Raw genomic sequence first — 14,138 nt, 5'->3', positions numbered from 1 at the left:
TCTGCAGATTTTTCACTTGCAGTGCAGGGCTGATCTTTTGAGTATTTTTTGGATAAACTGATTAATAATTGGAAACCAAAGTAGCTTAATAGAAATGTTTGTTTACCAGGTGAAGCTAAAGCTGCCACTTGAGTTCTGAGTAGAACAGATTTACAGGCAAAGAAGAATTTTTCTTAATCCAAAATGCAAAATATATATATTTTATACAATTTCGGTTTAATTACAGCCAAAACAGAAGTAACTCTTTCTGAGATTTGTTCTCTTCTATCTTGTGTCTTGGAGTTTTATTTGAATAGAAGAGCAGAGCGATCTGTAAGCATACATCTACGCTGATCCACGTGTCTTATGTAAGAGGGCAGAAAAGTGGGAGGTTTGGAGGAGGAAGAGGATGGGGAGAGGAAGCAGTGAGGAAGGCAGGGGGAGAAATGTCCAGAGGAAGAGATGAGGAGCTTGTGATGACATAACCGATCATCTCCCAGCTGCATCGGACGCTAGACTGCGCTGGGGGTTGGAGTCTGCAGGAGCCATGCAGCGAATCGGCTCCCACTCGGTGCACAGAGGGGCTCCGGTTCGCCGATTCTGTCAGGATCTTCTGTCTTAATGCTTTTTAGCAGTAATGACACAAAAACGTGCGACTCAACATGTTTCAGTAAGCGATAAATTTATTACTCGCATGATGAATAAAAACAAGCTCATTAATTTGATTCTGCATCATTTATCTTTTTTCTCTCGTTCTGCCAAAAACTGGTTGATAAAAGTCTTTGGTCTCAACTCTTTTCTTTTGTTTTGTTTACAGATTCTTCACAATTCATTTTATTTGTTGTTTCTGTATTATTCTAGATTTATACTGGATTTAAAATGTCTCTCCAGTGTTAAATGTTTGTTAGATTTTAAAGTTGATTGACCTTTGAGAAGGAGTTCCTGCTTTGTTAATCTATTACCATTATATTACTTGAAAAATGATCTCAAAACAACTTTATCGTTTATAACTTTTGGGACAATTGGATGATCAACTCACTCTCAAATGAAGGCCAAATAAATCCTTTAAAAGAGATTAAAAAACAACAAACTGTTTTCTACCTGTAAAAAGAAATGGAGTAAATAACTGAATAAATCTTCAGTTCTCCCCAAGTTTATTACTGTTAACAAATTAACAACATCTAGAAGTGAAAAAACATTCGAACTAATTGAAAAAAAGAAACTTTGCAAAAAACAAAGTGAAACTGTTGCCTTTAATTTTGTTACTTTGAAGTCTAGTTGTTGCTTTTCCTTGCTGTGCCGCATTCTGCCAGCAGATGGCGCTGTGAAAGTCAAGTGGTGTTTGTTAATGCTGGTTTGTTTCACACCAGGCATCATGTTCGCTAAAGTCAGGAGTTTTTTATAGTGGAACAAAATAAAATCTGAACCTCCTAATGGGTAGAAATTACTTCTCCTCTGCCTCTAATTGCATCATTTCATGACAAAACCTGGTGGCGCTAGAGAGCTGCTGAAGATTGATGTTTACGTTCCACGATGGAGTAAAATCACAAAACACGTTTGTTTGGTTTAGGATTTCTGTAAGGGAAAAAAATAGTGTCAAAACTGAAATCAGTGAAGTGGAAATATTTGATGAAGGTCGTCCCACCTTAAATTATCTCTGCAGTATCTGCCTGTCAGCTGGCTGAAAGTAACACGCAATGCACTCTTAGAAAAAGCTGCAAGATTTTCTTGTTTTTATTATTTATCAGATATTATCTAAACAGCAAATTAAATTGTTAAATCGTTGTTGTTTTTTAATATTGTGCTACAGTAAAACTTGTATTTTTATCTTTTCTTTTTCTCCCCATAAATGTAAAAATTCTCCCACTGCTGAAAATGTTGGATATTTATTACAACAGCAGAATATTAAACTTTATTGGTGTTTTCCAGTTGAGTGAAATCAGCCATGAAAAAATGCCTGGGAGCAAATCGGTTCGGTTTGGATCGGTTTGGATGGCGCCGGCGGTGCCAATCAGCCGTTATTGTTCTCTGTTCTTGGCCCACAATCGGTTCAATAGCCAAGTTAATGATGTCAGCGCTGCCAAACGAGGGCCAAGATCCCGACCTTTTGTTCCACCGCGCTCTCCGGCTCGTCTTTTTTCCCACTCAGGCAGACGCAACACGAACACGGCGCTTCTTGTGTGTAAAACCCAGAGCCTGGTATTTATGCTCTACAAACCCACACACACAACATCGGCTTCGGCGTCTGTTTTTAAACGGATTTGTGAGTCAATGTCGTTAAGATTTCCCAGAGTCTTAAGTGAGGGGGGATAATATTTTCATCCACATGAACGAACTTGCAAGGTCAACCTGGCGGGGGATTTAGCTGTTCCTATCCTCTAATGTTGTTACGTCAGCTCAGAGGCTTTCTAATGACTTACTCAGCACAGCTGCCATGGCGCTCATAAGTCAGTTTAGGCTAACTCCGTTAGCCACGGAGCGCTTACACAACCGGGTTTCATTGTTCATTATGTCAGCCGCTGGAGAGCGGTGCAGAAAAACAAGGACATGTTTCTGTTTAAAGACGCATTCAGTGGTTTTTTCCATGTCACTGAGCAGAACGGCAGTAATCCAAGGTTTATTCTGCCTGTTCTGGAATAATGTTATCGCTGTAACGTAGCTCCGCCCCTCATCCATTAACCTTACTGACACTGAAGTGACTCATGCTTAAATTTAATTATATAACAGAGGATTAAACAGTTTTTGGGTGTTTCAGTAAAGTGAAAAGAACAAGTGGAGCATAAAGTTTGAGCAGCTGCAGCCGGAAATATTCTTTATATAACACAAAACATTCTTCTTTTGTTTACTGCTGCTGCTGTTTATTCTCTCATCTAATTGGTTATTTGTTTGGTAGACTAAAATAATAGTCTGTAATACCTGTTTTAAATTCTCTAATTGGTGAATAAAAATATTTTATTAATATTGGACGAAATAACTGAGTCTGATTCATGTGGAAAAATTAAGTTGATACAAATCTGAATAAAACTCAATTAATGATTATAACAGTAATATTGGATAAGATAAGATAAGTCTGATTTACCTTGAAAAATTCAGCTTAGAATAAAACAGAAGTGTAAAAATAATAACATTGGATAAAATAGCTGAGTGCAATTCATCTGGACAAAATTAAATTCATGCAAAACACAAAAAACTATAGAAAAATGGGCAGAGATCAGTTAAATTTGTGTCTGTACTTTGACTAGACCATTGTTTGATCAAAATGGTCCCATAATATCCCTGGATGGATCCCAGTTTCAGTTTTCTTACAGACTTGTCCTGTATTTAGCTCCATCATCCCATAGCATGATGCTGCCACCACCATAAAAATGTTGACCCACATATTATTTTCTTTCTGCTTAATTTTCTACTTTTCTGTCACAAAAAATCCTAATAAAATACTCTGAGTGTGAAGAAGTTGGAGGTGTGAATGCTTTTGCTTGAAATCTGAACAAAAATGCACAACATCTTGAATTTTATCATTTTTAATGTCTTTTTCACATCAACTAAATCTCAGATGTTGATTCTGTTTCTGGTTGAATAAAACCCTCTAACTCCACTTTAAAAACTTTTAATGAAAGTTGATCCAGATCAACCAAGCAGCTTTTGAGTAAATGTTTAGTGGAATAAGACGGAGCCTGTCCAAACAGCGGACGTCTTTATTCGGCGTCTCTCACGCGCTCGTTCTCAGTTTCATGACTCATCCTCCCTGATCCGCTCATGTGACGATGCAAGAATTCCCCGACAGCCAATCAGAAGCTTCTAAAGCGGTCGTTTCCATAGCGACGCGACAGTGACAGCAGCAGATGGAGGTGTTGCTGTGAAGAGAGAAATGGAGGAGAGGACAGACACACTGATGTGGCCAGTTTAACCTTTAACCCCGTCTTTCTTCCCTGTTTGGATCAAACCAACTCAGAAGCTTGTATTAGAAACGCAGAGCGACGGTGACTCGGCAAATTCGATGTAAAAGCTGTTCAAACAGAAGATGAGTCGTCGTTTCTGGGTCCTCAGATCTCTGGTAGCTTCATTACCAGATTTTCCCGTCAACTCAAAGTCCTGCCGTCAACGCCGTCTCCGTTTCTCCAACTGGAGGTGAAGATCATCATCACAGCCTTGCACTGGTTGGCACCGCTAGCTAGCAAGTTAGCTATACTAACTGTAAAGCACTAATCATAAACTATAGTTCTACTAGCTCTAAATCGCTTTACCAACATAATATTCTGCAGAAGCTAATGTTAAAGCAATTTACCAACATGAAATTTGGCAGAAACTAACAAAGTGCTATTTCAATATATTTAATGGAAGCTAACGTTAAAGCTCCATACCTACATAACACTGAAAACAGTCAGTCATTCACCCATTCATGCACACGCTCATGATGGTGGCAAGCTACTGGGTAGTAGCCACAGCTGCCCTGACAATAAAGGGCTATACCAACATTATAATTAGCATAAGCTAACAATAAAGCGCTATACCAACATGGTATTTAGCATAAGCTAACAATAAAGCGCTGTACCAACATGGTATTTAGCATAAGCTAACAATAAAGCGCTGTACCAACATGGTATTTAGCATAAGCTAACAATAAAGTGCTATACCAACATTATATTTAGCATATGCTAACAATAAAATGCTATACCAACATGGTATTTAGCATAAGCTAACAATAACGTGCTACACCAACATGGTATTTAGCAGAAACTTACAATAAAGTGCTATACCAACATGGTATTTAGCATAAGCTAACTATAAGATGCTAAACCAACATGGTATTTAGCATAAGCTAACAATAAGGTGCTATACCAACATGATATTTACTGAAAGCTAAGGTGCTACACCAAGATATTTAGCAGAAGCTAGCATTAGCTTCCACCATGTTGACACCCACCCGTTTGACAGGAGAGAACATGAGGAGGCCTTCAAAACAATTCATGTGATTTTACATGTCTGTTTATTTAACTACCTTAGCTGCTTGTTCATGTAAAGGTCGTAGGAAGGTCAGTAGGTTGTTTGTTAACCAGATTGTCATGTTTTTCACAGAACCCAAAGTAAGATAATAATTGCTTCTCATGTCTTGTGGTTAAATAAGGTGATATTATTTAAGCCCAGTTTGCTGTGTTATGGTGGAGCAGGTCTTTAAAATGACTTTCAGAACATCGCTAAGTCAACTTGAAATCAATATCTGACAGAACCCGGCTGTCACCGCCTCAGACCAACACTTTCCTGACTCCCTATCACCTGTCCTCTTGAAATTAATCCTTAATTTAGTTTGTCTCTGTCGCGTTGCTGCACTGTCACATGACACCAAACTATATTTAAATGACTGGTAGAACAGACAGACATGTTGTCTTACAGAAGTATCAACGCTTCTATTTAAAACATCTGCTTTCGTTTTTGCAAAACAAATGTTGCAATTAAAAGAAGTGTTAGCATTTTCAGATAAGGGAGTTCTTTTTCTTCCTTTTTTGCTACCAATTTTTTTTTATTTCACACCATTTCTTTACAGCTGCACCACAAAATATCCTGACGAATCTCATTGTCTTTGCATTTATGTTGTCTTACAGTGAAATCCTTTCCTTTGGTTGGATTTGGTCTTGAATCTTTTCTCTCGTTTCTCTCCTCAGATCACAGAGTTGTTGGATGATGAGAAGTGCGAAGCAGAATGTGAAGAACTGCCGCAGGACGGGGAGGAAGGACCCGCCGCCTCCGACTCACACAGCCACACCGACGACGACCGCACAGCCAGGTGAGACTGAATCTAACAAAGAGCCGAGCATCAAACCCTGAGGGACGCCACAGAGGAGTGAAGCGTTAGAACAGAGCGCTTCATCCTGTAAAAGCTTTTTGTGCTCGGTTATGATTTGAACTACAAATCGCAGCTTTAAGCAACAAACAAACCATACAAACTTGACCTTCATCTCTATAAAATAATAATTTTATTCCTAACTTTTAATTCCACAGTTATGGTAAAAAAAAAAGGTGACCTCAGATCAATTTCCGGGTTTTTAAAGCTTAAACAACGTGTTCCTTACCAAGTTCTAAAATTCTTTAAATCTAAGATCACATAAAAATAGATGTTTTATGTAAAAAGACAAATGCACACCATAAACCCTTTATTTGTATAAAAAGCTGCTCTTTTTCTTATTTTGATTGGCTGTTATTAATTTCATATTCTAAATTTGAGATTTTCACCATTAACTGAAAATGAGTTAATATTAACCTTTTGTATGTTGTTTAATATCAAATCTTTTATTTTGAGGTACTTGTTTATTTCCTTAAGCTCTTTAAGTTCTGAGGAAATATTTAATTTCTGTCTCCATGCCAACGCAGAAAAGCTAAAAAATATTTCCATTTAAACCCAGAGGTGTAAATATTTGGTTATGAGTCAATTTTAGAATCTTTATGAGAAGTTGTAGCGCTCATATTTGGCCTGTAGGTGGCGATGATATTGGCATTAACAACACTTTATTTAATCTTATCTAAATCTTAAATTTAAAATCATCTATTTACTTTTTTAAGCTTTTTTCACCAAAATCACAGTTTTCTTTTAGATGAGAGGTGGAAAAGCAGCAGAAAGTGTTGATTCATCAGACACTGACTTGCCTGATGAATCGAACAGATGTCTGAATTCCCCGTCAGAGGAAGTCTGCAGCAGTTCAGATGTTATGTCAGCCGGCAGGTTGTCTAACGACACCGGAGGACTAACTTTCTCCAGGCGGTAAAAAATGAGCTGCAGGTGGATGGAAATAAAAGTGACCCGCTGAAGTTCTCAATACTGACACCGCAGTTCTGAGCTGAAGGCGGTCCAGCACAGTTAGGCCCTATTTTATAAATACCCCAGAAAATTTCAGATTTAGCAAGAAGTTTCTGACAGGAAATGAGGGGAGCGTCTCTCTACTAGGGTTTCCAAAATAACCCGTCTCAAAATAATCAATACTATAAAAAAATAAAATAATTCTGACACTTATTTGTGTCAGAAATCAATAGAAGTAGATTTATTTTAATAAAGCTGCCTTCCATTTCCAGGTGTAATACAGACATTTCAACTTCTGAGTCGGAAAAACCAACTGGGCATTTAGCCGCTGTGTAGCCTGACCCGATCAAAACAAAAAGCTTTAAACTCTGCTTACATGGAGAGAAACCCCCATTAGCCTGCAGTTAGCATGGTCAGGAAGTACTTTCCCTCTGACGCAGACAGACAGGAGATGCTGAGGGATGCTGCATGCTAGCTGTGCTAACGCTACAATCTAAAGCTACAACTCTGAGGTTTAAATCAACTTAAAAAGCTTAGAAACTCCTGAATCTGCAGAGGTGAAGCACAATGCTTCCTGGACGCTAACAGTTTAAATATTAGCTTCATGGACACAAAGAGCTTATTGACGGTCTGAAAATCGCTCCGCTCCTTTCTGTTACACTACGAAATGCTAATCAGTTGGCTACTAAATAATGAAGCAGCAAAACAAACCAGAGCATCCTACCTGCTGCTGCAGGTGATCAGTAGAGAAAACATTCTGACAATTACTGTAAGGCAACAGTTGTACGTCTGAATACATCCGCATGGACCAGATCCATTAGTTAGCTAATGCTACAAGCATTAGCTAAACCCAAAATTCATGTCTGCTTTGAAACAATTTATTTCAGTGCAGAATGATAACTTATAATAAATAATTGCAGAACAATCAATAACCCTTCTGTAAAGGATTCAATTAACACTCAAGACTTTTTATTTATTTGTGTATTTAAAATAAATAATGACTTAATTCTCACCTACTTAGTGTTTTTTCTCTAATGATCTGGTATCAAGTATTTTTGTTTTAGTATCTGAATTGTTTTGAAATGTTGGTGTGATGACAGAAAGTGCAATAAGTTTAATATTTTAAAGTCTTTGAGATCGTTGAGTCTTGGAGTGGCTGACCTTCATCTCAGATGAAGTCGTCCTCCAGTGACTCAACATGTTGTTTGTTGACTGTTTGACGGACAGCAGCGCCTGCCCTCTTCATCGCCTGCAGTAATAGCCTCTGACAGCTAACACACGCGTTAGCGCCTGAAGGCCTTCGCTCCTTTTACATCTATATATAAGCGCTGGTATTTCTTCTCTGGTGACCGGCCTGGAAGCGTCGCTGTCTGTGGAAAGTATTGTTGAGGAAGAATCCCAAGAACAGGAGAAACAAAACTCCCAGTGAGGAAGAGGAGCGGATGAAACTAGCCATCAGTTTATTGATTTGCAGGGTGAGTGGAGGAGGCGCCAGTAAACCGTCTCACCAGGCAGATATTACCCATCATGCAGCTCGTAAAGGCTCTTGATCTGAGATAATCTGCACCTTATTTTTATGTGGGTGTTTGTTTATTGGTCCGTACGTCCGCTCAGGCTTTTTGCAGCACCTGGACTAAACAGGAACAAACACAGGCTGGCGTCCCAGGCATGTTCAGGATTCACTTGTTTCTGCCTCCCGTTCACGCATCCTTGTTTTTCCTGTCAAAGCAGCAACAGTTGGGTCTCTAAACAAGATGGCGCTAAGAAAAGATTAGCTTTTTGTAGCTTATGAATTATGGTCGTTTATAGTTTATAGAAACTATAAAACAGATTGATGGGGAATCTTTTCGATTCAAAGCCATTACTCATGATGATTTCTGCTTCAGTCTCTCGGTGTTTGAACGATCCTCCTGATCTGTCCCAGTCTGAACGACAAATGGAGACGTTAAAGAGTCTTCTCCCCTCCCTCCCTGCATCCTCCATGTTTTTATGAAGTGGTCCCAGAGAGAGCGCCACCTGTCTGCAGACAGCGTCCTCCAGCGTTGACGTTTCCATCCATGTTATTTGGTGGAGAATCGTGAAAAATGCAGATAAACTTTATGTGGCCTGTGGATACAGAAACTGGATAGTGGAAGCAGAGGAAGCGGCGCATCGTAACTTTCCTTAACCTTCAGGCTTTTAGAAAACAGCCAGATCCTGAAATCACCTCAGAGAAACGACCTCAGCTCAAAATCACAACATTTAAAAGTTTTACTGGAGACTGAATGAAGTTCAGATTCTTCTTCTGGGTTTATTAAACTGCAGCTTACATTCTGTGGCTGTGATTATTTTAGTACTAAATTTAATTACTGTCATGTTTTGATAACTTTGGTGATTTGATTTTCCTAAATAAGCTTCATGATTCCCACGCAGAAACTCACATTTATCTGCTTCGTTTTTCTTCTTACCTTTTGTTTAGATGTAAGTAAAAAAGATTAAATGGCTCCATAAATGCTGGATTTGTACAAGTACAAGCTTTAACATATTTAAAATCACTTTGTGTTCCTATTGTGAATTATTTTATTGTACATTTCTCCTGATATTAATGACAGAGTGTCTCTTGGTGGCCACAGAGGAGATGTTACTATAAAAACTATAACTATTGATTTTTTACTAATTTTTCTTCCTGCTGTGTTTTTGTGATTATTTCTGCCTGGATTTACTGATATTTTTTTTTTTTGCAATTTAGAAAAAAAATGCTTTTAAAGTTGCAAATTGTATTATTTGCTTTCACCATGACATGGTTTTATAGAAAGGTTGAAATTGCTGCACATAACCTTAACAGAATTATAACATAACTAATATTTAAGGTTCAAATAATATTTTTAAGTAACTTGTTGAAATAGATGCAAATAAAATAATATTGTGAGAAGTTTTTAAAGCGCAAAAGAGGATTTTAAGTCAACATTAACTGTATAAGCAGTGCCAGAGCATAGATTTTGAGCTGCACACAACATGCTGAATATTCCCATTTACATGTTGAATTAGTCTGTTTTTAATAGATTTTTGTATCTTTTAGTTTTTTTGATGAGTCATATAATTAAACTATGACTCAGGTCTGAACACAAATCGCTCTAAAAATAAAACCCCGTAGCTTTAAGCTGGAGAAGAGTCATATTTACTGAACAAAGTGTTTTTTAAATGATTGTTTCTGTTTGTATCTTCCTTCCTCTCTTTGTCTCGGTGATCTCTTGTTGTGCGTCTGTCTCTGTCTGCTCTGTATTTTATTAAATCTCTTAATGCATTTGATGATCAGTCGCCGGTTAGAGGATGAAGGCGGTTTGGTTCTGGTTTAGTGTGTATTTTAAAGCGGCTCTACTCCGCCCAGCGGACCCTGCAGGAACCGCTGACTTTCTATTCATCACTGACAGGAAGCCCCTCCCCCTCTGCTTCATCCCTCCTCCCTATTGGCTGCTGGCCCCAGCCTCCGCCGTCCCATTGGCCCTCCTCAGGCTGTTGCATGGTTACATCAGGAGCTCCGGCTGTTTACTGCAGCACTTTTCAGAGAGCAGACTGAGACGACCTCTCTCTCTCTCACACACACACACACATTCGGGCCACATTATGCACCCAGGTGATGCTGTGGCTCTGCTGCTGGACCTGCTGGTTCTGACTCTGGCGCCGCAAAGTGCTCGGCTTGGATAACCCAACAGAAGAAACCAGAAGTCGGGTCGGATCGGATCGGGTTCGACTCCAGAAGAATAAAAGCAGACAATTTTTTTCTAAGCCGGTCAGCAAAAAAAAAAAAAAGGAGCAAAGAAACTTCGAGAAACGAGCCGAGTCTTGACATTGACACACCTACAGGGTGGACCCGGTTCTGGCATAAAAGGGCAGATCAGCCTGAGAGGAAACCCGGCTGGAAACATGAGGATGGCCTGTGACGTCCTGCTGCAGAGGTAAACAGCAGCTTTACGTAACTCCTCTGGGTTGGATGGATGGATGGACGGATGGATGGCTGGATGGATGGATGGATGGATGGATGGATGGATGGATGGATGGATGGATGGATGGACGGATGGATGGATGGACGGATGGATGGATGGACGGATGGATGGATGGACGGGCTCACAGAAAGTCGGTTTGTTGATTCATCCGGATGAAAAGGAATTTGAAGCAGAACCACAGGAAGTGAACCGGTTGTGGTCGTTGCTCCAGTGAGGCTCTTCTTCTCTCAGCAGCTCCATGTTATGTAAAACCGTTTGAGATGCATCATTTATTATTTAACATTTTCATGTCAGACAAACTGTGAATAAATCTCTAATCAGCTCCAGAATCTGCTGAAATTAAAAGCTAAATCATCACCAGACAGTGAAGCAGAGAGTTTCTTACATTCTTGGTTTGGATTGTGTTTATATAATTTCCTCCTTTCAAATCCAGCTTGTGGATTGTTTAGATGAATTTTTTCTCGTTTCTGGGAACAGACTTCAAGGTTTGTAGCTGTTTATGGAAACATTAAGTTCTGCTGACGATAACAGTGCAAGCAAGTTTGAGTTTTTGTCAACTGCAGGAGTTCAGGAGAGAAAAGGAAAGACATTTTGTTAAATGCGGTTTGAAGGAGGTTGGGATGAGCAGATGGGATAACCAAGCTGCGTTTTAGGCTAAATCTGCCCCAGGAGCTGCTGGGTAAACGTCGGCATCACGTTTGTTGGGTTGAACGCAGAGCGAGCCGAGCGAGCTGTGAAAACGAGCCGGTGTGTTTCCTGGGCTGCAGCCTGGCCGTGTGTTTGGTGAAGTGCTGCAGTCTGGTCCCGTCCAGCCAGATCTCAGCAGGCAGATGTTGTGCTGACAGCAGCACTTCTGCAAATTAAACTTCCTGCTACCGCGCGCACGCACACACACACACACACGCACGCACACACACACACGCTCTCTCTCTCTCTCTCTCTCTCTCTCTCTCTCATTCACGCTGCTCCCTCTGTCCATCCATTGAAACAGTAACTCTCCTCTTTTCTAAATGTTTCTGAAGGAACTAAAATCCTCTGCAGATGTTTCCCGTTTCAGTAATTTGTGTTTTTATTGGTGTTTTTCTGACTAACCTGCTTTAGGTGCAGCTGCTGCTGCTAGACGGGTCCTAAATGTTGTTTCCTTTTAATCTAGTTTAGTTTGGTTAGTTGTGTTTGGACCAAACATGGTGGAGGTTTGTGGTTCTGATCCATTTATTGGGCAGGAGGAACCTAAAGATCCCTGATCAGAGCCGATCGAGGGAAAACCGGCTGATTTATTGTTAAATTGATCATTTGATCGATCGGCGCTCCCTCAGCATTCATACTGTCTCCAGACAGATGAAGTCAACCAGAGGCGTCCAAATGTTTTGCCTTGAAGGAAAATGTAACATTTTACTGATAACATACAAAAACTGGTTTTGGTGCCTTTTTAAATTTTATCTGCTTAATAATAAACTAAATAACCTAAATGTTATTAAAATTAACAAAATAGTCATATTTTTGTGGAAAACTGACATTTTTGTAAGATTTAAGGAAAAGTAGGATTGTGGTTCTCAGAAACATCGTTAATAAATGGGAATCTAATTTTGTACCACATATTTTTTTAAGACATTACTATTCTGTAAAAAATATTTAGAGAATATTTCCCTGAAAGATGGAAGCGTCCAGGCCAGGTTTGAACTCAGAGGACCGCGCAGAATGCTTCAGAGGGCCCCCGTTGGCCCCGGGGCCACACTTTGGACCCCCGATATAAACATAATCCATATGCTGATGAGTAATCTGGTGAAACCTCCTGAATCTGTTCAGATGAAACTTAAAGGAAGCTGTTGATGGTAAAAATGGCTAAAATGGAGAAAGTTTACTCATTAGAAAGGACCTTGAAGGAAAAACTGACCCAGTAACTCTGATAAAAGCAGATTAGCTTCCTGTTGGGTTCCTTCAAAGCATTGAGGTGTGATTCTTTAAGATGTCACAGGATCTTATCTCTGTTTCTGATCTCTAATCCGATTGCTTGGCGTTCGTCTGAAGAGCGGCTGCATGTTTGCTAAAGCACGGTTGGTAGTTTTAGGTCAGCTTAAAGTCGGGTGGACATGCAGTCTGCTAGCTGAGCTGCTAGCCGTGAATGTGCCTTGAAGGGGCATTTACCACCGAATGAGCTTAAGGATGTGGCAACACCTGGATGCAGGTTTGACCAACCAGTTGGACAGAAACTGGCTCAAAGGCTCAAAGGCAGCCACAGAGCAATCCAGGCTAAAGCTTAAACCAAACTGAGAGCTGCTGCAAAACCAAGTTCACTGAGAAAGAAGCTTGGAAAAGTCAAACTTAAGGTTTTTCTACCAATCCCGACAGGAACCTCAGAGACCGTAACAGGAAGGAGTCTGTGGAGGATTGTTGCTGAACTTATTAAAGAAACCCAATGAAGTCAGAGTACATGGAGTAAGTCAGGTTTCTGCAGCTGTTCCAGCAGCTGGCGGTGAAGAGTTCTGGGTTCATGTAACGTACCGGATGTCCAGCAGGTTCATGTGGCGACTGATGAGAACAGCCAGCAAAACCACTTCATTCTCCACCACCATCAGGTTTCTGCTGCATCCAGTCATGAAACGTGCAGCTTTCCTTTTCCCGCAGGAGCAAAACATTCAGATCAAAATGAATCTCCTGCTGGGAAAAACTCTACAGCAGTTTGGCTGAAGTTGAGTTTTACAATGAACCGGGTTTTTATCTGTTTCCGAAACACAAGTCTAAAGAAAAGTTTGAAACAGTTGTAGAAACAAACAGTGAAAGTCAGTATCTGTTTTAAGAGCGGACTAGCAACGCAGAGTGAGTCAGACTTCCTGTGGCGCAGCGTTAATTTCTCCCAGAGTTCAGGACCGATCCTGAGAAAGTCTCCTTCGAGTTTCCTCTTTGTGTTGGTGATTTAACTTCCGCAAAAGGTCGTCTCTTTATGATTCCACTTTAATCTTTCCAGCAGTTTCTGTGTGATCTGATCTGCCCTTCAGCGTCCTGCAGAAAGGTCTCTGGTGTCCGAGAACATGGAGTCCGTGTTGCGTAAGAACGCAGCGGCTTCGGCGGCGTTTGGTGGGAGCGGCAGGAACAGCCGCCTTGTTCAGGCTCCCAGGGACACGATGGTGTAAGATTAGATCAGAACGGGCTGCGGCATTTATGCAACATCCTGAAGGGCCTTTCAAAGATCTGTTGTTGGAGACGGAGTCCCTCAGGGCGCGTCTCAGTCAGATGTTATCGGCCCGTCGCAGGGACAGCTGGTTCTGTCTGAAGGATGGGTCAGCACGGTGACCAGCAGGAAGAGAGACGCACACAGTGGATGCTCGGTCTAGTCAAAGTTCTGACAGACAGAACTGAATTACTCAATTACAGTAACTTTTTGGAAA

At 40.4% G+C, this 14,138-nt stretch overlaps 1 protein-coding gene across 4 annotated transcripts in view; it reads left to right on the top strand.

Annotated features, from left to right (window-relative positions):
* fam13b (family with sequence similarity 13 member B) overlaps positions 1-14,138 on the top strand; it is a 51,281-nt gene that overhangs the window by 22,469 nt on the left and 14,674 nt on the right. For all 4 annotated transcript variants that reach the window (XM_032554483.1, XM_032554481.1, XM_032554484.1 and 1 more), the window contains exon 7: positions 5,640-5,761. In XM_032554483.1, the coding sequence (XP_032410374.1) occupies positions 5,640-5,761 (122 nt within the window). The remainder of the gene's footprint in view (positions 1-5,639; positions 5,762-14,138) is intronic.

The sequence above is a fragment of the Xiphophorus hellerii genome, chromosome 23 (assembly GCF_003331165.1).
Source record: "Xiphophorus hellerii strain 12219 chromosome 23, Xiphophorus_hellerii-4.1, whole genome shotgun sequence".
Lineage (NCBI taxonomy): Eukaryota > Metazoa > Chordata > Actinopteri > Cyprinodontiformes > Poeciliidae > Xiphophorus > Xiphophorus hellerii.
The sequence above is the reverse complement of the archived record's forward strand: the minus strand, read 5'-3'. Positions and strand labels throughout refer to the sequence as shown.